This window comes from Chaetodon auriga, chromosome 2 (genome assembly GCF_051107435.1).
Source record: "Chaetodon auriga isolate fChaAug3 chromosome 2, fChaAug3.hap1, whole genome shotgun sequence".
Lineage (NCBI taxonomy): Eukaryota > Metazoa > Chordata > Actinopteri > Chaetodontiformes > Chaetodontidae > Chaetodon > Chaetodon auriga.
In genome coordinates this window covers 23,541,290-23,563,933 of record NC_135075.1, presented here as the reverse complement: position 1 = coordinate 23,563,933, position 22,644 = coordinate 23,541,290, and the positions used below count along the sequence as shown (strand labels likewise).

The window sequence follows — 22,644 nt, the reverse complement described above, 5'->3', positions numbered from 1 at the left end:
GCCTCCAGCTGTTTGGCCTTACTCGTTCTCTGCTCGTGGAGGAGGAAGAGCGGAATACAAGAGTTTGTGCTTGATGATTAACAAAGTTAGGAAGACATAAGTTCAGTGACCAAAGACTGAAGCCTGACCGAGATGTTTCATAACAAACAAACAAAAAACAAAACATATTTGGACATTAATAAATTAGATATTTTTAATTTGAGTGTTTCACATGAATGCCAGCATTCATATCGACAAACATAGGAATCATGTCACATTTGAGTTTAGCTTTGGCTAAAGGTCCACTGTGTAGCATTTAGGTGGATCCACTGACAGAAGATGGCAGAAATAGAACAGAATATTCCAGAGCATGTTTTCATCGGTGCACAGAGGGAGTCCGCCATGTTGCACTGCCTCTGACGAAGGCCTCTGATGGGTTTTGAGGGTGAGGCGACGGGTATCCAGTCAGTTCATCATTCAACCTCACAGCTAGATGCCACTGAATCCTACACGCTGGACTTTTAAATAAGGTTTTGCTTATTTTGAAATCCTAGAAATGTAAAAAAAAACAAAAAACAAAAACAAACAAAAAAAAAACCCTATTGCACAGTTTTCTAGCTTATATAAAAAAGGTTATTGCATTTTTGTGCGATTAGAAATCTATGTACAGAAAATATTGGTTCAGATTTGTAAAAGCAGCAGCATGTTTACTGCAGTGTCACTTGTAGAATCACGTGTGTGTGACTCTGAAATATTGCCACACTGGAAAACCGTCAACACTGAAAGCACACACTCGAATCTACCAAAGCCATTCAACTGGTTTTCCTGCAAACATCCTGTTGAAGCAGAATTACAAGTATTCCATCACAAAAACTGTAAAAATCTAAAATGAAAATGGCGACGATTTGTTGTTTACAAGCTTTAACATTTCTTTCATGTAGTCCATTGCATTGTTAAAAAGGGGAATTCACGCTTGCCACACATCCTGAACCACGTCTGTGTTGCTGAGAGAAGCTGCAGAGTAAAGGTTTCACTTGCAGCGATGGCTCTGTGTCTGCACGGCGGCCTCTCAGCCGTCGCTGTCAGACAGGGGATGATCTGTACACACCTGTAGGAGACAAAAAGAGTTTTAACCAAACCTGCTGATGTGCCTCATATTTGTTCATATTTAAATCATGCTCACATGTTTCATGCTCTCCTCTGTTTTATCTCCTTTCAGCAGGTCTAATTCTCACCTGATTGTATTCAAATCGGTCCTGTAGATAACGGTTCCCCAGCCCGGTAATGTGGCCCACGCTCTGTTTGGACAGCCTGGCGATCTTGGCTGTAAAATCGTACATAAAGGCCAGCTTGACCAGCTCAGGAGCCGTCGGTAGGACAGTGGGAGGATTGTGGATCGGCGACGCTTCCTTCTCCAGATACGCATCGGCCAACAGCTGGAAGGACGAGTACGACATCCGCTGGAAGAAGTTGTTCAGGGTGGGGTTATCCTTCAGCTGGAGGAGACAATGAGAGGAAGACTGTCAGCAAACACAGCTCGCTTTGACCCCTGTGAGATTTTACTACTATCAAACAGTCAGGATGTCAGAGCCCTCATAGGACTGATTGAATTATTAGGTTTAAAGACTGTGCATTAGGTCTTATTGGTCTAATTAGCACTCTATAAATAGGAACCAATGCACAGCAGTCACATGACACGCTACCAACAGTCTGGATGTGTACACGGAGGCTGTGACGTCCTACATCAGCTTCTGTGAGGACTGCTGTGTTCCATCACGCACCAGGGTGAGTTACAACAATGACAAACCCTGGTTCACAGCCCAACTCAGGCAGCTAAGGTTGGCAAAGGAAGAGGCCTTCAGGAGTGGGGACAAAGACAGATACAAAGAGTCGAGGTAGAAGTTTAGCAAGGCGGTGAAAGAGGCTAAACGACTGTACTCTGATCACTAATTACAAACCTAAAGCCCCCCACTCCATCAACGATCGACGCCTAGCCAACGACCTGAACCAGTTCTACTGCCGCTTTGAAAGACAAAGGGACAGTCCAGCAACCATCCCCCACGACACCTCCGAACAGCTCCAGCTCCATCAGGACCAAAACCTCACGCCACAAGAACAGTTTTTTCCCGTCTGCTGTCAGCCTTATCAACAAGGCCCGGAACCCCCCCGACACTCTTCACATTCCACCTCAGACTCATTTTGTCACATTGATATAAATACAACTCTATGCGTTACATTAACGCTCAACTTGGACTTCTTTCTGAAAAACAGACTGTGTTTCCTGAAAATAGCAAACAACAAAAAACAGACTTGTGCATATATATTTAAATTGTTATTTTTTGTGCTCTTATTTTAGTAGATGTGTCATGCACCAATTTCACCACAACAAATTCCTCGTATGTGTAAAAGCATACTTGGCAATAAAGCTTTTTCTGATTTCTGATTTTCTGATTTCTGGTGTTGTGCACAGCAGATCTCATGACTCTTGACCTCCTCCCTCCTCCTTCCTCGCAGGTATTACACTTTCACTATTGTTATCGCGATTGCACGCCCTGTCTCTGAGGCTTTCTGGGAAGCAGAACGTATTACGTAACTCACCCAGAGGTGAGGACAGAAAAGCTGACGCAGCAGAAAAACTCTTAATAAATCCATAAATATCGCAGACTGATGATAAACAGCTGTATAAAGGGATGGCTTTAACATGAAGTTATGTCACAGAGCTTGTATTTTTTACGATCCTGACCTTTAAAACTTTTTATGGCTTTTTGGTGCGTCCTCTGCTTTCTGTTGAAGCAGCTGCTTATTAGAAACGTACCTCATAAATCACTTTGATCTGACAATCTTACAAATGAACTAAAGGTACAATCTTATGAATAACTAGACTCTGAAACATTTAAAACAAGTAAATGAAGCTGCACAGGATGAATACCGACCTTGTCGTCGATGGCATCACCCTGCTCCTTCGTCAAAGCAATGATCCTGTTGATGATTTCCTCTGAGACAGAACAAAAGCAAAGAGAATCAATGTGCTGAACAGCTCATGATACTCATGACCGATCAGTTTTACCTGTACAGTTACATTTTGTAACTTCACAAATTCAACTTAACCACTCCTCATTTGCTACAGGCTGTCTTTGTCAGAGAAATGCTGTTTATCCTTTGATGTGTATTGAATGGATTTTAAAATGCTGTTTCAGTGGCGCACTGAACGTGGCACCTTCACACTTTCGGTTCAGTGAAGACAAACAGTTTCTCACCATCAGAGAGGGACTCGACTTCCTCTTTCTCTTTAACCTCATGGACAATTCTCTCCAGTTCCTCGGACACCTTCTCGTAGTAAGCGTATGTCGGTTCCACGCTGATGACAGCTGCAAAGCCAAATTCAGAAGTTTGTAAATGTACTTCTGCAAATGCGGCACGCAGTAAAAGCATTTTTGCACCAGTAACTTGACCCAGATTTCCACTAATCGTGGTGACATTAGCAGTGAATCATGTTGGTTTATGTCACACAGGTAAGCTTAATCTATCCAGTTAATCCTGAAGCTTACCTTCAACTCGGGTGATGTCAGCTGGGTTGAGATCTTTGCCAAGTTTATTCAGTTTTGTCAACGATAGCCGCTTTTTGGAGAACCTCCTTCTCAAGGATTTTGCTCTCAGGGTCTTTCTTTTTGGTGTAGCAACTGGAGTTGTTGGCAGGCAGGCGGTCACAGTGTCAGAGACCTCTTCTGCGTCGGAGACCTCGGGGATCTCTGATGGACTGTCCTCCTCCTCGTCTTTCCGATAGAAAATTCCAAAGAAGTTTTTCCAAAATGAGGGCTTCTTCTTCTTCTTTTTCTTCTTCTTCTTTGGTTTTTTGGTGGGTTTCTCTGAATCTTCGACAGGCATCGCGGGGGGATTTTCGGGAGGTTCGATCACAGGTGTAAATGCACCAATTTCCTCGACGTTTAATCCGTCGGCCAAGTGCAGGGAAGGGTCGCTGGAATGTCGTCTTTGCTTTCTCGGCATCGTCACCCATTTTTGATTCCTCCCAGTCTTCTTATATACGGGTGTCCCGTCATTTAGGCTGATGCTGCGCTTGACGTACACCTCCAGCAGACGGATTGTATCCTTGTGAGGAACAGAAATCAACTGGCTGCTGTTAAGCCGCTGATTTTCTGTCTGTGTTTCCATGCCGGCAGGATGACTACAAGAAGAAAACAACACAATGCATACAAAAGATTAGAAGACGGCTTTGCATCAAACATCTGCCATTTCCTGTCAGAAAACACACGGAGTCCAAGCAGACAATGAGGTTTTTGGAAGAAGGCTTTAGAGATAGAGCGATTAATTGATTACTTGATAAGTCAATTGGCAGAAAACTTGTTTTAAGAGACATTTTTTAAAGCAAGAAAGCCAAGAAATTGTGAGGAATTGCTCCTTTTATTGTCTTATCTGATACTAAATTGAATATCTCTGGGTTTTGGAGGGATGGTCACACAAAACAAGCAATTTAAAGACATCAAATTGGGTTTTTAGAAACATGTAATCAGCATTTTCCATGATTTTCTAACCAAATGATTCAACTAATCAAGAAAATGGCTTCACAGATTAACAGAAAATGAAAGTAATCATTAGCTGCAGCTCTAAACTAACTAAGGATTAAGACAGGACAACACTCCACAGCTAATGTTGACTTAATCAAATAACTTTGCCTCAGTAAGTCCAAAATACAGAAGTAATTAGTTTGTTATCACAGCAGACTTTGGAAACCAGGAAGCTGAAGCCACTGAGTATTAAAAATGACTTAAACAGCATACACTTTGTCTGAGCTTTAAATTACACAGAAATACTTGTTAACTACCTGATATTCTTGTCTAAAATGTTTGTTATGTGGAGCAGAAAGACTTTTTCCTGATGTGGTGTCTGGATGTCATAACATGTCATGACAACAGTCAGAATGAAGGAAGAAGGTTAAAGCAAGAGGAAAAGACATGTCTGTAGTGTCTCTAGTGTCCTGCAGTCATGTGAGGCCTCAGAGTGAAGCCGCTGGACTCACCTCGTCTCCTGCAGACGTCCTTAAAGGTGTCCTGTGGTCACTGAGCGCGTCTGACGGACAGCAGCCTCGATATGATGAGCGATGAAGGGACTCTCCGAAGTGCGTCTACACCTGCATACTCCGCCCATGTTTGGACACGTCTCTGCCCTCCTCTCTCACCTGCAGCCACCTTTCTTCTTCCTTATAAGGACGGAGAAGGCGGAGGGATCTGCGCTCCTGCTCTGCACCTCAGCTCACAGCAGTCAGGCCGTCGCTCTCGACATCCGCGATGGTTTTGGCCACGTTGTCCAGGAAGTCGCAGCTGCAGAGGTCATTTCCTCTCAGAAACTGTTGCCTTCGTGTGTTAAAGACACGTTTCAGGTTACTGAATACACCGGCGAAAGAAATGCGTTAAAGTTTGCGAGAAAATCCCTGTTTGCAGGGTACTGCATTATCAGGGGTGGAAGAAGTACTCAGAGCTTGTACTGAAGTAAAAGTATTAAAACCACAGAGTGAATAAGCATTCAGAAGTTACCTTGAGTAGAAGTACAAAAGTATTAGTGTCACAGTACCAAAAGTAAAAGTACCCATTAAACAGAAAAGCCAATTTAGTATAATTAATATTACATTTTTTAATTAGTGATGCATTAATGTGAAGCTGTCATTAATGTTCCAGCTGTTAAAGGTGGTGCTGATCTGAACTGCTTTACATACTGTTGGAATACAAAATATATATAATCAATAATAATACATCATAATTTCTCAGTAATCTGAATCTGCAAAGTAACTGGTAACTAATACTGTCAAATGAAAGTAGTGGAGTACTTCATAACACCAGAGCCGGCGCGTGTTTGTAACTTCATCGTGCCTCCAGGAAAAACTGTATTCACGGGCTCTTATTTTAATATGCTGGCGCTGTGGTGTGGAAGAGTCTGTCATCAAGGTAACATAACATAAGATAAGGTAAGATAAGCCTTTATTGATGCCCGGAGGTAAAATTCAGGCATTGCAACACAGTGACCACAATAATTAGAGAAGGCTAAATTAATACACTGTGTATATTAGAAGCATGTAAATTAAGAATAAAAACATAAACTATAAAGGACAAATTCAACTCAAAATGACAGTGCAAACATCATACATACAGGAACAGTCGTCATGACCGGAGCTGCACTCAAACTAATACTGATACAAGCAAAGTGATGTATTGGTGAGGTTTACAGCAGCACAGTCAGCAAAGTGCAGTATGAATAGAGGAATATGAGACCATTAGCTATGACAGTGTAGACCAGAATATTGTGATTAAATATCATTAGAGCAGTCTGTGTTCATATAGATTTATGATATGAACAGTAAAACATAACTACACAGACACACACACACACACACACACACACACACACACACACACACACACGGTACAAACAGACAGACAGACAGACAGACAGACATATTAATACACAAGATCACAATTGGGGTTGCTCCTAACAATTATTATCACTTAACCTGTCCGTTATTTTTACGCTTAATCGATTGATTTAGTCTAGAAAATGACCATCAGAAGTTTCCTTAGCCCTGAGCGGCATCTTCAGGTGTGTTGTTTTGTCAAAACCCCCAAATATTCAGTTAACAAAGCTATAAAACAGAGAAAAGCAGCCAATCCTTATGTTTGAACCACACAGGTTTAAGAGGTTTTGCTCATCAAAATATTCAATTCAAATTAATTTTCTGTCAATCAAGAAGAGGAAGAAGAAGAAGAAGAAGAAGAAGTGGGGTTTTCCTCATTCATAGTTCACTACAGACATCTTTCCATGGTTGCACTGAAGAGTTTTTTCCCACATTATTTTTATGACCGAAATCAATTTATCAGCATGTTCACCTTTGTCATGTTATTAATCATTCACTGCGAGCAGCTTGCCGGTGACCTGGACGAGCTCTTATGACTCCACCTCAGATAGTATCTCTGAGTTTTTAACCGCTGCTTTCGCCTGTAGTCTATCAAAGATTTCCAGGAAGCGATCAAATAAAAACTGTTTTCACAGATACACGCAGTTATTCCCCTATTGACCAACATCTCTATGACCAGTCCATCTGCCTGAGTGGGTGATCTCTTATCTGGCTTGTTTTACTGGAAACCTGAGAGGTTTTTCTGGAAGTGAAAGCAACATTACTGGGCAGCTACCTCAATAGTGGTGTAACTGGTTTTAGAGTTAACAAAGCTGCTTCTTTTTGTCTCGCACTGGAGACACTACAGCAGGCTGTAGTTTGGCCATTATTAGCCTGCAGAGGCCTCATGAGCCCGATCGGCCGGCACATCTCTGTATCATAATGCTGATTCTTTTCTCTGCTGTTTTTAAAACTCGGGTTTTAAAATGACTTTACTTTCTCCTACTTATGCTCTACTGTGCAGAGGTTTTCCTTCATCTGAAACATAAATGATTGGTTTCTTCCCACATTTATTCCACTGTTTTTGACAGAAAGTACATTAAACATATATTGCCATTAAATCAGCTTTACTCAGATAAACTGCTTAGTTGAATAAGATTGAGAGGAGGGACGGTAAATTTATATCAGCCCTCGGTAATTAAAACTCTTTCTTTTCTGTTTTATATGTATGTAGGTCACAACATTCACATTAAAGCAAACAAATGAGAGAAAACCTTCCCCAGGTTCGCTTTAGTGTAATACTACAAAGAAGCCACCAGGTGTCGCACTACACGCTGTGAAACAAAGCCTGTCCTCACAAGTCATCCAAGATGTCACTCCTGTCCTCTGAAGGCAGACAGGGATGCTGCCCAGGGACATTTTCTCCAAGGTATTTGTACTCTATTTGAGTATTTAAGAGGGAAATTGTGCTCTTTTTACTCAAATACATTTATTTGACAGCTTTAGTTGCTGTTTACTTTACATATTGAGATTTTAAAGACAGAACATGTGATGAATATATAAAATACAGTGCAGTGTTACAGGTCAAATGACCCAAAATTATGTAACACAAAAGGCTGCTTAAACATTAACAAATCTGTAATGATAAAAATATAATTCACATGAGCTTTTTTTTTTTTTTTTAAATAATGAGTACTTAAACTTGTGATACTTTAAGGACATTTCCCAATAACACAAATGTACTTTTATCTAAGTGACTTTTAAGACATATTGGGGTATTTTTACATTGCAGTATCGTTATTTTTAGCAAGTAAATAGTTAAAATAAATACTTCCTTCACCACTGCCTGTAGCTTCAGTGGCTTTGCTTCACATCTCACAGCCCATTTTTCAAACAGTGACCTTTGCAGAAATTTAATACATTTGTTAGTTCATTTAAGGTTTAACCTAAGAAAAAAAAAAGAAATAAGTAAAATAACCATCCAGTTAATTCCTGACCTCTAAATGCATGAATCGTTCTTTATTCTGGAAGCTCTGCCTTTGGTTTATGCAGTTTCCCATTGTCAGAATAATGAAGCTAATTGCCTGTGTGGTACCACACTACAGCTGGATGATCGTACTGCCTCTCCAATCGGTGTCTGTAAACAGCTTTGGCTGCGCCAGATGTGAGGAGCAGCCTGTGGTCATCTGAAGGCAACACGTCGTCTACTGTCTGATCCCGGGTGATACTTGAGGTCACCTTCTTCATTTTTCATGGCCGCTAAGCAGGACAAATGTGAGACTCACGTTTCGACCCACACAAGTCCGGCCATTGACCTCCAGGGCTGTCGCACTGCAGCGGAGCAGTCACCGTGCACTTACCTGTCATAAATCCTTATCTCCTTGAATCATTACTCGCCCTCTCTGTCATGGGACTCCACTCGCCAACCTTAAAATGATAGATGGGGGAACCCCAGCGGAGCAGAACTGAGCTACCAAAGCATATTCTGACAGATATTGGAGAATCCAGCCATTACTGTGCATGCAATACACCATAAAAGCTTTACTGATTCACTGTGATGTTAATTATAAAGATGTATTTGATATGCTGAGAGCTGGACATCAAAAAACGCTCCTTTGAGCCACTGAATTATTGAAGTAGTCCAAAATGTCATTTGAATAATAGAAGAGTTTTTAGGAACAAAGTCCTTCTGCCACAAACTCTCAATCAGGATCAGGTGCCTCTTGTGAAATCACTTAAAGAGAGTATAAGAGAGAATCTGTTAATGTGTAACATGGTTTTATATCCCCTGGCAACATCTGAAAGACTCGCCCATAAACGCAGACATTAAAGGAGCATCTCAAACTGCAGGAATTCAACATGCAAACACAGAGCATGCATCTCATTGACAACTGACATTAAATTGAAATAATCTCTATTTTGGTAATTGTCACTAGATCTTGTGAAAAGACCAAAATCAACAAAGGCGCTCGTCTGCCTCTCAATACGTTCCTGTTGATGCCTTTCATTACAAACCACTGGTTCTGACAGTGGATGTCCATCTGTTCAAATCAGGTCACAGCTATTTAGATTGATTTCTAAAAAAAAAAAATAAAAAAGGCTAAAACAGCTGGGAACTGGAGTTTTCAGCAGAGGTTTCTCAAGCAGGAGAAAACAGTCTCATTGTTTGGGACTATTTTCAGTCGCGGATTTGTGAGGAACAGCAGGCTCAGGCAACGAAAGCATTTTGTTAAAGGGAAAATATGTAAAAACTGGTCACCTGTCAAAGGTCGCTCCAAGCAAACAGGGGGCAGCATATCACCAGAGAAGCTGCTAACTGCTGCTCACTGTACTCTTTGCTGTAGCTACTAGCAGTCTTTAGCTAGTTAGCACAGTTAGCCGTGCGGCTAGTGGCCCTATTAGCTGACTGGAGTCTGCTATAACTTCAAAACTGTTAATTCTTCACATTCTGTTGATAATGTTTACTGATTTTTTTTATTTTTTTTTGCTGATATTTAGTATCAACATTTTGTATTAATGCTAATTAGCGGCTTCCTTGTTATGTCAACAGCAGACATAATCTGGTCAGCATTGTGTTTCTTTCAAAATGTATTTGCTGTTGCACACTAGTTGTAAATAAATGTAATTTCTTGTGGCTTGTGGACACCCAGGCTTTCAGTCTTTTCATGGGATTTGTTGACAATAAGAAAAATAAAGGATGTTAACAGCCTCATCTATCACAGGAATAACGGAGCAAAAGACAAATTCCCAAACATGCTTATTTGAGTGTTTTCTCACACTGTGTGAGGATGCCTGATCCTCATCACCCCCAGTGAGAGGCAGAGTGAGTCCACCTGTCTGTCCTTCATCCTCTCTGGTGCTGAGCGAGCAGATGGAGCATCTCACCAGCTTAGTTTATCTCCTGCCACAAACACGCTCCTCGTTCGTCATAATGCACCCTTTACCTTTTGGTTTTCATGCTTTTCATTTCAATCATATCAGGCCTGCGGTCGATAACGGAGCTGTGAAAGTAATGCACCGCCCATGTCTGGCTGCTCTTGGTCAGCAAAGTCAGGGCACAGAATCAATCACTCAAGTAATACTGTAGGTGAGCACAGACGAACTCTGATCAATATTAAACCCGCGAGGACTGCTTTGCCACTCAATATTAGCCCCGCTGCGCTCCAGGGCACCGCTGCGTTCGCACGTTGCTCAAAAACGTAGCGGCAAGGTCACGGCAGCGGCGCTCCAGCCTGAGTTACCGTCACTGGGAGAAATGGGAGCCTTTGGAGGGATTCAATTCAAACACAAGCTGCCCAGTTCCAAGCGACTTTGCCCTCTGGAGGGCTTGAACTGCAGCTCACAGGCTGCTGTCCGTGCAGGTCTGAAATTGGCTTGTCCGCTGACAAAACAGTAACCCAATCTACTGATATGAGCCTCACTGTCTGAGCTTTCGTGTGATGCCCGCGCATTGTTTCCCTTAAAGCTTGACACAGCTTGTCACTGAGCTGGAGAGTAAAGTGAAGAGTCATGCAACGGTGGTATTTTTAGATCCATTAAGGGCTGCGGTACAGTCTGCTGTGTCACAGTGATTGGACCATCTGCTGGTCTTTGAGCGATTTTCTTGGGGTGAATCTTTATCAAAGGCAGGACGGATGGTTGATCTCTTGGTGGAACAGCCGATGAATTATAAATGGCAGCCTCACATTGGCTTTGACCTTGCCAGAGCCACCTGTCTGTTAAATGCTAAAATGCTATCAGGCCCCGTCTTTGGTATATCACTGCGCGATCAGTGATCAGCGGGGCAGAAGGGCAGCCCGCTGACCTGACCGTTAACTAGTGACTAAGACGAACAGGCCTCTGAACAGGCTGCAAAAACACAGCCAGCACGTTTCCGCAGGATATGACTTCAACATCTTCGGCTCGCCGAGGAGGGAATCAGCTCCGAAAATCACAAGCAGGCAAAATGACCACAAGAAAATGAGATAGTTTTAACAGATTGGCAGAGAATATGTCCTTGATGTGACTGTATGGGACAGTAAAACATCAAGTGAAACAGCAGCTCCAAGCCTCCGAGGCCAAGATAGATAATCTCATAAATGATTCATTTGGTCTGCATATTTAATTTGGAGCTTTTGAAGCTATCCCAGTCAAAGGCATTGTCAAGCTCACAGCACGACAGTTTCTCCACGGAGAGTTTCGCCAATTGAAAGAAAACATTAATTATGTTTCAGTTCCACTTTTTTTTTTTTTTTTTTTTGGATCGAAAACAACAGAAACTGCTCAGTATGTCAGTTTTCCATCTGCTGCATTTGTGCACGACTTCTATTTTTATCCGGGCCGCATCCCACTCATTTCTTAATTGGACAACAAGCTTGTTATCCAGAACGCACAGCGAGAAGCGTTTGTCCCTGCAGTCTGACATCTACACCACGACACCAGATATATATTTTATATATAAATACAAAAACTAAGCCAGCTCTTTCTCCCTCTTGTGATGTGACACATTCTGAGTCAGGACTCACTGGGGAGAGTTTTTTGGATGGAGAGCGATAGAGAGAGAGAGGGAGAGAGGGGGATGCCATCATGGTATCTGTGCAGAGAACCAGCAGTGAGCAGGCGTGAACAACAGCTGACGCGAGGTGATAATGAGTATTCAGGCCTGAAGCCATACGCTGACACTTACACCTCCATTCATCGGCATTATTGTTGAGCAAAAGTTTAAAAACTTGCAATCTGCTTGATGTCAGTGGAGTCATCAGAGGGAAACTTCTCATGGTTAGGATACATGTTTAATGAAAGGCACTCTTTACAGGATAAATAAAACATAGCAAATTATGACATTGTATACTGCACAATGTTGACACATACAGTAACAGCCCTCAAATATTAAGTGCTTCATAACATAGTAAAGTGCTGAGTACCAACATGACTAACTGATGTCACCTTATTGCATGTCATTTTAATTAATTACAGGTATTGCTCTTTCCATGGGAGAAAAACACAACACGTTTGTTTACCACCCTCACCATTGCATATTGTAGGATTATTAGAAAGGCATTGATTGTGTTACAACTACATCCTTTGCCATTTCTACAGTATACACGCTGTATTTCTATGTATAATAAACTCACATACAGTACATTTTTCAAGATCGGAATGTGGCATGCATATATAGGACCAACTCATGTTTTCCTGATGAGACACACACGTCATCAGTTCACACATCCAGCTGAAGTATTGGCTTTCCCTATCACATGGAATATAATGACCATTGCTATATGATTTAAATACTAATATATATTTAGCTACAGTAAATATGTCAAACTTTCGGTTACTGATAATAAGAGTTAACCCTCATTTCGGCACGCTATGCCATGCAATACAAATGAGAGGATGAAGGTAAATGTAGAAATGTTCAAATACGAGAGTGCGAAGGTTTTAGTCTTTGCCCTCTTCTCGGTTCCCTCAGTCTGATCATAAATACATATCTCACATTTCTAATACGGTTTTCCTGCCAACAGCTGATGGCATGAAGCTCAAAAAGTGCTTAAGAGATATGTGGAAAAGAAGCTCTCAGTGCAATGAATTGATATGGTTTTTAAAAGGTAAATTCACGTAATAATATCAGATTTAGAGGGTGACTGCATAATGCTGCTAAATCTGCATGATCTGGTGCAAAACGGCATAAAAATGAAAGATTAAAAAAAAAAAAACCTGTGATTTGAAATGCTGAACCTGCTGCATGCAACTACTGCACGTCCCATAATACAGTGAATGTTAAGCAGTTTCATGGTTTGATTACATTTTGCAGCCTATCTACAACACTAATCGCAGATGTGCTAACCTGCCAGCTATTTATCACACAGATATTGTTACGCTGTGTCATGTGGAGAAGCGCTGCTGGCTGAGCATTCACAACTATAGATTTGCTGATAAGACAATGTGTGCGCTGCCGTCCTCTTGCGTTACACTGACACATTCTGCCTGACCTTGAAAATCATGCCAAGTTCTGCCTCGATTTTGCTGAATATGACCGAGTGTAGACTAACGTGGAACTGAGATGTAATGTGAGCACGCTTCCAGTCTAAATGCTCTGATCATCAAAACCGTTCCTGGTTTCTTTTGGGGGATAACCTGATACAGACCTCAATGAAATGTCTATAGTACAAACGAGCCATCGCATTTCTTTCCTCAGATCGCACTGGATGAAAGATAATAATGATACCTTTTTCTTCTTCCCATCAAGGTTAACTGACACAGTAGTTGCTGAGTTGTGTTAATTGCACTTTGACACATCCACAAGCAGACAGACAACTTGTGTAAAGGCTGTCTCACCACACACACACACAGTGCCTATTAATACTGTAACAGTATGCACGTATGCTGCCATGTTTGGAGTACAAAACAGTGAGAAAGATAAACTGATGTCACCCAGTGCATCTTACTACTGGATATGTTTGTGTTTTTCATGCCCTTGATATAAATGAACGCTTTCTCTATCAGTGCATGCCATTTTTCTCATTCTGCCAGGTGCCGTTACTTTTGTTTAGCGAGGGTGTGCTTCCATACTTGTTTGCAGCTGACATTTTCTGGGCAGCCTCTGCCGCTGCATCCATTATCTGTTTCTCCTCCTGCTCAGTTTCACGGTGGTAAAAATAGTTAAAGTTGGAGACGATGACAGGGACGGGCAAGGCGATGGTCAGGACACCAGCAATGGCACAGAGGGTGCCGACCATTTTGCCTCCCATAGTGATGGGGCACATGTCTCCGTAACCCACTGTGGTCATTGTCACCACAGCCCACCAGAAGCCGTCAGGGATGCTAACAAACTGCGTCTGGGGCTCATCCACTTCTGCAAAGTAGATGGCACTTGAGAACAGGATGACTCCTATAAAAAGGAAGAAGATGAGCAGCCCAAGTTCCCTCATGCTGGCTTTCAAGGTCTGACCCAGGATCTGAAGTCCTTTGGAGTGTCGGGAGAGCTTAAAAATTCTGAAAACTCTCACAAGACGGATGATTCTGAGGATTGCCAGGGACATGTTCTGACTAGAGTTCACGTCATCGTCAGGGGTCGTAGCCAGCTCTGTTCCAAGGGTTACGAAGTAGGGAATTATAGAAACTATGTCAATGATATTCATGATGTTATTGAAGAAATCACTTTTGCTGGGGCACACCACAAAACGGACGCAGACTTCAAAGCAGAACCAAATGATGCAAATAGTCTCCACAATGAAGAAGGGGTCTGTGAAATATGCCAGCATGTCTTTAGTGGCGGGTTGAGGAGCAGAACTGTCTTGGGTTCCATTAATGATCTGGGTTAAACTCGGGAGGAAGTCATTGTCTTCTCTGAACTCTGGCAGAGTCTCTAGGCAGAAGATGAAGATGGAAATGACGATGACAAACACAGACACCAGAGCTACAGATTTGGCTGCACTGGAGCTTTCTGGGTATTCAAACAGGAGCCAGAACTGTCGCTGGAGTTCGTTGGTGGGCAAAAGGACCTCTGGTTCTTTGATAAACCCTTCGTCCTCGCGGAACTGCTCCATCGCTTCGTGACCCAACTCATAGAAAACGATTTCATTCGCAAAGACATCTAAGGGAACATTGGCCGGTCTGCGGATTCTGCCTCCTGACTGGTAGTAGTACAGAATACCATCAAAAGACGGGCGGTTTCTGTCAAAAAAGTACTCGTTTCTCATCGGGTCAAAGTAGCTTATCCTCTTCATGGGGTCACCGAGCAGCGTCTCTGGAAACTTGTTCAAGGTGCTGAGCTGCGTCTCGAACATCAGTCCCGAAACGTTGATGACAACTTTCTCGTCTTTTTCTTCCATGTAGTGCTTTTCAAACAAATCTTCATTCTCATAGCAATCCTTCGCCATCTTACTGAAGACGCTGTCAGTGGGAGACTCGCTGTTGATCAGGAGCTTCAGATTAGAGATCAAACTGCCACTGCTGGAGTTTGCTTTAGTGGTCAAGGTCGGAGGAGTGGACGGTGACAGCCCCTCTTGGCCAGACTGATGCCCACGCCGTCCTCTATGTGGCGACTGGTGAGGAGAAGTCAAACGGTGGGGTAAGAGATTCTGATCGGGGGCCTCTGAGGTGGGTGAGGTTGGGTATCCAGAGTCATTTGGGTCCCCCAGGTTGATCCCGACATCATCCATGTTTTCAAAATTGACGAGCGGCACCTCCATCCCCTGCGTTGTCGCTAGCCACAGCTCCGTCTATCAGCCTGGTTCGAGTGCAGGAGACAGAGGGGACACCACAACCAGTGCCACGCTGAAGATCCTGGCAGGGCCTCCCTGCTCCGGATTATCATTCAGGCAGCTGTACCGCACTTTTGGATTCAGTCCTCTGAGTAATCTGTAAGGGGGCAAAAAAGCAAAGTTAGGGTTATATTTTGTTAAATCGTGCAATACAGTTTTGTTGGCAGAGATTTTTCTGTCAGCTCCTGTTTACATCAGCAGTGAACCTGCCATCTGATACTGTGCTTGTACGGTTATTTTTCCCCCCCGACTTCACTCTCACAACCTAAACGAAAACACAAACTGTGCAGGTTCAGCTGCGAATGTGCTTACTCGAGGTATGGATTGCATTATTGCTGATCAGGTGCTACACAACTAAATATGTTTAATTTCCTCATGGAAAAACATCTGAGCCTTCACTTCTGGCTGAAAGCTCATCAAATCCCATTTCTTCCACTCAGTTTCTAACTTCTGTCTCGGTTAATCCATCCCAATCCTGTTCGGGGTAGTCTGTCAGCATCGCATTTACTTTATCTCTAAGTAGCTGTTCATCATTACATTTGTCTGGTTCGGACAGGTAACCAAATCCTCACACACGCTTTTCAGCTGCAACCTCTGTGTCCACTTGACACCGAGGGCCCTGTGTACTGAGAGAGACCCATCTGATTCTGTTTCCACTTGCATTGTAGCAGATAACGTTAACCGTGCAGGAAATAGGACTGAATCGTCTTATGTAAGGATATCATGATACGGCTTATGCAGAAAATAAATGTATTGATTGTGCAATGTCAGCAAAGAGGGGTTACTGAGTCCAAGAGGAAGGACAGCTGAACACGCAGAGAACAGAAAAGTGCTGTTCGATCGACAGCCTTGAATCTTAAACACTTTTTCACTGTTTCTAAAAGCAACTTCTTGTGGCTAAATTGGAAAAATCTTCCCACTGAACTTACTTAGTTCTTATCTCACGGTGAGCAAACATTAACAGCTACAACAGCTTCACTGACATCACAGATTGGAACAATGAGCACACACAGATACATGCAAATATACGTCTAATTAGTGTCCAGATTAAATCCAGCTGTGTGCAGATGTCTGCACCACTCACCCGTGTGTCCGGCTCTGCAGAAGTTGCTGTGCCCTCTCTACCCTGCCTGGCAGCTCCGCTGTGCTCCCCCTTCCTCCCTTCAATCTCTCCCTCATCCAGACTCGCAATCAAGAGTGTCTGTAGCTCTATTAAAGCTCCCATTGGGTAATTTAATACCCTATACGAAACCAGAGATGCCAGAGGAACCCACACGCAAACGTACACATGCGCGCACACAAACACAAGCAAACACAAACACATGCAGGAAACGCACTGTTTTGAATGTGGGGGTCACCTGGCTTTGTTCTCTCTGCTCCCTCCGCCGTCAGTGGGATCAGTGAGGACGGTATAGGTAGCTCTCTGATAGGAGGTTTACTCTGCAGGAGCCAATCGCCGTTTGATGTGGCGAAGGGAGAGTGGGACCCACTCTTTCCCCCTCTTTCCTGCAGAGTAAGCATCCACATGCAGGATCATCCAATCCACCCTCACCTTGGGGATTAAACTCTATTCTTCCCCTGTTACAGTACATGTCATAGCTCTCAATACCTGCAGCAGCGCACATCTGCCCAGGAGCTTCAGCTGTCTTTTGTTTAATTTTTATCGACATTTTAAACTGTCACAAATGTTTTCCAGGAAATCTTCCTCTAACTTTTCTTTTACAACAGCCCTGTGCTCTGTGCTAAGGCAAATCCATAAGACAGATCCTCTTTGGAAAAACAAGAATTAGCCAGTGCATTAGAATCAGTTTTATGGATAAATGCTATTCAGGGTACACATTTCCCCTCGAGGTGTTATGTATAGATTTGTAAGAGGTTTTTTAGAGTTGAGAGTAAAAACAGTCCTTTTCCCAGAAAATCCTGCAGATGTGTTCATGTTTTTTCATTTTAGCCATCACCGCCAGCTCCTGCACCTTTGCCACTGCCAGCTACTGAAGGCTTGTCCGATTAATGAAGTAGCTCTGTGGCTTTGAAAAAGTGTGACAAGCCTAATTAAAAGGTTAATTTCACATCACAAAAAAACGGCCGCACTTCCTTTTTTAGTCCCGCTGAATTCTCTCGGGGAGCGAAAACTTTAATCAAAGTTAATCTTGTACTTTCTCAGAAGGGCGGCCAATTTGGCATCCGAGGTTGAATATTGTGTTACCCGATAGAGAACCAGTCGCCTGAAGTTAGAAATCATTCCCTCATCTCACTCTCGCCCTGCTGCAGCCAGGAGTTGGCTGTCTCCTGGTTCCCTGTAACATTGCGGCGTGAGCAGCACCACTGCAGGCACATGGCTTCAAGGTCACAGACAACTGTTTTAAGACTTTACAGCCGGCGCTTTGCTGTACACCATCACACAGCATCACCTCCAGGAATCTCATTATGTGTCCTCACGGGAACATTAGGCACAAGTGCATCGGTGAATATAAACCTCACATGTTTGTACTTGAGACATACATTCAGGTTTGGCCATGCACGCGAAGTATTCGGACGCAAGGACATGCATGTGCACACACAGGCATCACTCAGCTGACTGAACACGCTTCATACGCGGAGATCTGTTTCTTGTGTGATCCTGCAATGTCCTGGACATGTCATTGAGAACGCAGTCAGCTGAGGCACGACCTGCCACTTAAACACCTCATAATAGAATTTGCTACCGGCAAAGAGAGGCAGGAAGATGGACAGTGAGGGGGCCATCGCACAGTGTACGCGTCAGACTGAGAGGGTAAATAATCAATCCATTCCCCCGCCAAACGATTTATGTCAGTAAAAGTGAGAAAGGGGAGGTAAATGGGTGAGATGGACTGCAGCTACTGCAGTGTCACTCGTCTCAGGACTCCAGATAGTGCACCCTAACGTCCCTCCCTCTGTCCTTCTACACAGCCCTCGATCCATCATCCATCCATCCCTCCTCCTCCTCCCTCCTCCCTCCATACACCCAGCCCTCCCCCCGATGACACTGTCACCTTACCCGTTAACAGACTGTGTTGACAAAGCAATTCCTCCATCAGCATGCTTCTGTGTGAACTATACTGACGCTGTATGGGTATAAACGCCTCGTGCATGACATTATAGAGCTCGACTTTGAGCCATAGAAGCCGGACAGGGGGAGCAACATTTGCTCAGTGCAAATAAATTCTGACTCCAACACTGAAGTGAGTGAACTCAAGTATTCAGACTCTTCAGTAACTACTGACGTAAAACAGCTTTTTGGCCAATTTATAGCAATACTGATTATTGTGCACTGTTTAAATCAGTAATAATAAATAAACAATATTATATATAATATACTTAAAGTCTTCCTGAGCCAATTTTCACTTTTTTTTATATATTATTGGGTAGACTAATCTACAAAACTTCATCACATTTTATCACACATTTCTAATGTAAACTCTAGTTTTAAGTTGTTTTCCTGGTTCTCTTGCTTTTATTCAACAGGGACGGTTGATAGATGCAACGAGGGGAGGAAGAGGAGGGATGATGTGGACCAAAAGTTTCCCAAACAAAGGCTCAAACATAGGACTTAGTGACTACGTGGTCAGCGTCTTAAAGGCACCAGGATACCATTTGTGCGTATAAATGTAATAAATTAAAAAGTATTTTTTGTGTCTGAAATGTAGAGAAATGGCACTGTGCAGATCCCTGAAATGGTAATACTTGACTACTCATTTTGAGTGAATCTTTTAGCTCTGTTTTTGGTCTCTACCAACTCCTGAGGGAAATATCTGGCTCTTTAGCTGCTAGATGCTCCACTAACGTTCACCTGCTCGCCTCTGGACTGTGTCCGTCTGCCGTTTGGTGCTAAGCAGGCGGCGTTCAGGGAGCGAGCTTTGACCTTGTGCCCTGTAAACAGCTGTCTGCTGTGGCCAAAAACGACACTTTGAGAGAAATGAGTGAACCAAAACAGTGAAGTTGTGGGCCAGACAGTTAAAGAATGAGCTGGAACTCAGTTTAAGATCTGTAAAACAGAGGAGAGCTGCAGATTCAGGTGATATGAGTGACGCCTCTCATGCCTGATGAGTGCATTAAATTTAACATGTCAGAGTAGCTTAAAGACAACCGGACAAACACGTAGTTAATGCTGTGAAACAGTCAGTTTGCGTAGGTTCAGGCCTTCTTAGGTTTAGGAAAAGATCACGGTTTGGGTTAAAATTAGCATGCTAGTTACATAAGTTCAGTTACGTACGTTAACTTACATGCATAAGTTAGCATACGCGCCATAAGTTAAGTACGTTATGTAAGCTATCTTACGTACGCAAGTTAACATCAGTCAGTGCTGACTTTTGGTTTCACACAGGACACAAACTGAGGTCTCCAGGGTGAAAAGCTTGAGTTTGATCTCTCCATCCTCCCCGTATACGGAGTGTATCGCTCTATAAACTCCCTGATTTCCTCCTTTGCTCCTGTCATAATTACTACAATTTTTACTGCCACTAGAGGCCACTGCCGAGCAATAAACGGAAATTTAAGTGACAACCCACATGGCCGTTTTTTGGGCGAGGACGGCGTGATTAAATTTGGATTGGACATGCTCGACACTGTGTTGGGAAATGACAGAGTAACAAAAACGGGACTTCTCATCTGGTGCACATGATCTAAGTAATTCTATCTCAAAAGCCCATACGCTCATCCACTAAGGGTGACAGGATTTCAAAGTGCATGTCAAGTAGATCGGATTAGACATTCCAGCCTGGTAATCTTATATCTGTTGTAAAGGCAGCTGGTTATTCCAGTCTAGTAATCCTATATATTGTGGCAGAGGTTCTCCTCATTGCAAATAACATACAAGGTTGGGTCAGGAGCATACAAGGGCATAACAGCTTCGGTATATAAACCCCCATGCCTCTCAAAACACAGTGTTGGGTAATGTTAAGTGGCATGTTCATGCAAACCCTCAGAGTTCACATGAATTCAGAGTTACTGGCTTCCAGTCGAGCTGACCAACAAACTCTTGCAGTGATCTGAGTTCCTCAATGATCACTTGTGGGTTCACTTGATATGAGGTCATAAGAGGTCTTAGATACTAATGTAAAATATTCTCATCTCTCTCATGTTTATACAGTTCTTCTGGAGCTTCCTCTACAGTTTTGATGCTTGATACTATGATTATGGAATCCTGAATAATGTTTCTAATACAATCATGTAAGACATTTCATCCTAAAAGTAACCTAAATGGTACAAATGGCAATCAAAGAGCTCTTTAAAGCGACAAATAAGCAATAGCTTCAACAGACAACCAGCCAGTTTCTGTATTGGTGATTTGAATTCCCAATTAAAGCTTTTAGAAGTTTAGGTCGAGCTGCAGAGCGCAGGAACAGCGAGCATGAAAGCTTTTTTTAACCCTTTCAGCTTGTTGCATGTCATCCCTCCTCTCTCTCTCACCTCATTTCCTGTCCTCTCTTCACCATCAAATAACACCAATAAAGCCAGAAAAGAGAAATTCAAAGCTAAAATTCATATGACAGAAAAAAAACATGCCCTATCATCACGCCTCCTGAGTTTTACAAGTCCTTTAACAATGTGTTACTGAACATAACACACACAGTATTCTGTAAATGATTCACTACGATGACATAAGTGCAAATAACCTTATTACAACATAGCTGTTCACACATTTCCTTCACTGGAAATCTACGAATATGCAAATATTTTTTAATTTAAAAGTACGTCTCCACTGAAAAGTCCCTCAGTCTATGTGCACTAAAGGTCTCAGGTTTTTACATCACACTGGTTCCATATTGGACCAGGATCAACTTCTAGACCAGTTCATATCACAGAATCCTGCTCATATGCGCACGTCTTAAACTGAGATGGAAAGTGAGCACAAAGAAACTTTCCCCCTTCAGCTGATGAACGTGAAAACAGCCTTCTAACGTCAAACTCTGCACAGTGAGGGTCAAACATGCAGGAGGACTGACAAAAAACAAAAGTGTGGGACTAAAATCACAGCATTGATGGAATAATAATAGTTTTTCTGTCCTCTGTGAGAGAATTCTTCCCTTCAGTGTTTTTGGACTGAGGATTTGTTGCTGATAGAGACGCCTGTGCTCACTCTGAGGACTGTTACTCCACTAAGGAGATTATGCAACACAGGAGATCAGCCCGGAGAATCACCCTCATAGACGAACAGCGCAGACTAAATACGACAGACTTAATTGAAATGTCTGGATTGTTTCCAGCCTCACTAATCAAAAGACAAGTGCTAATCTTGGATGACTCCTTGACCGACATGGTAGGGGGAGGACGCCAGCGTTCACAACAAACCAATCAGCCTGCAGCCACAACATTTAACACTGCAATCCTCGGTGGTTTAAACTCACTGATTAAATTACGTTTTCTTTTGCAAACATCCTCCCTGTTTTTCCCTGCACATCCTCTGCTGTTTGTGCATCAAAACATCCTTTGGTGTGGATGCTATGAATTCATAATGCACTTTAAATTCCTTCAAAGCACTGTCACTGTGCACTAACAGGAATAATTTTCCTTCCAGCAACCATACAGGGAGGATGAATGCCATACACCACCCACTATTTGGACATGATCACTGCTCACCGTTGGACAGGGAGGTTCCATGGCTGCAGGCGCTCCGAGCTCATCCAAAACCTCCTGAGTTACACTGAGCCTCCTCCTCATGTTCCCATATGGCCTGCTGTAGTGTAGAAAACATTATGATAGTGAGAATTTAGCAGTGAGATTCATCAAATTGAGTCTTAACTGAAAATTTTTGACATTAAACGACTATGATCAGATAAAAAAAGCAACTTTAAGGGTGAAATGTAAGACACGACGACAGATCTCAGCACCAAAATCGTTTTTTAATTCTATTCAAATACTAACACTGCATTATCAACACACTGTATTGGTTTAAAAATTAAAAGCATTTACCTTATTATCCAGCGGTGAAGGAAGCTTGTCTAGACTCACTCACACATCCTCTTAGATTAAGTATCCAGTGGCAGAGTCTTAAGGAGC

At 42.7% G+C, this 22,644-nt stretch overlaps 2 protein-coding genes across 3 annotated transcripts; both read right to left on the bottom strand.

Moving 5' to 3' along the window:
- Positions 1–170: 170 nt before the first annotated feature.
- LOC143331877 (uncharacterized) lies at positions 171–5,268 on the bottom strand. The gene is made up of 6 exons (XM_076749057.1): positions 5,015–5,268; positions 3,528–4,162; positions 3,237–3,347; positions 2,913–2,974; positions 1,215–1,475; positions 171–1,087 (listed from the first exon to the last, which is right to left on the bottom strand). The coding sequence occupies exons 2-6, from the start codon at positions 4,147–4,149 to the stop codon at positions 1,049–1,051; spliced, it is 1,095 nt and encodes a 364-aa protein (XP_076605172.1). The 5' UTR covers positions 4,150–4,162; positions 5,015–5,268; the 3' UTR covers positions 171–1,048.
- A 6,904-nt stretch (positions 5,269–12,172) lies between these two features.
- On the bottom strand, positions 12,173–22,644 carry LOC143327475 (potassium voltage-gated channel subfamily A member 10-like). Of its 2 annotated transcripts, XM_076741832.1 has the most exons (3): positions 22,558–22,644; positions 22,225–22,321; positions 12,173–15,721 (listed from the first exon to the last, which is right to left on the bottom strand). In XM_076741832.1, exon 3 carries the CDS (start codon positions 15,550–15,552, stop codon positions 13,861–13,863), a length of 1,692 nt encoding a protein of 563 aa, XP_076597947.1. In that variant the 5' UTR covers positions 15,553–15,721; positions 22,225–22,321; positions 22,558–22,644; the 3' UTR covers positions 12,173–13,860. The 2 variants fall into 2 exon arrangements, with proteins under 2 accessions (XP_076597947.1, XP_076597955.1); XM_076741840.1 differs by lacking the exon at positions 22,558–22,644 and having other exon boundaries at positions 22,225–22,379.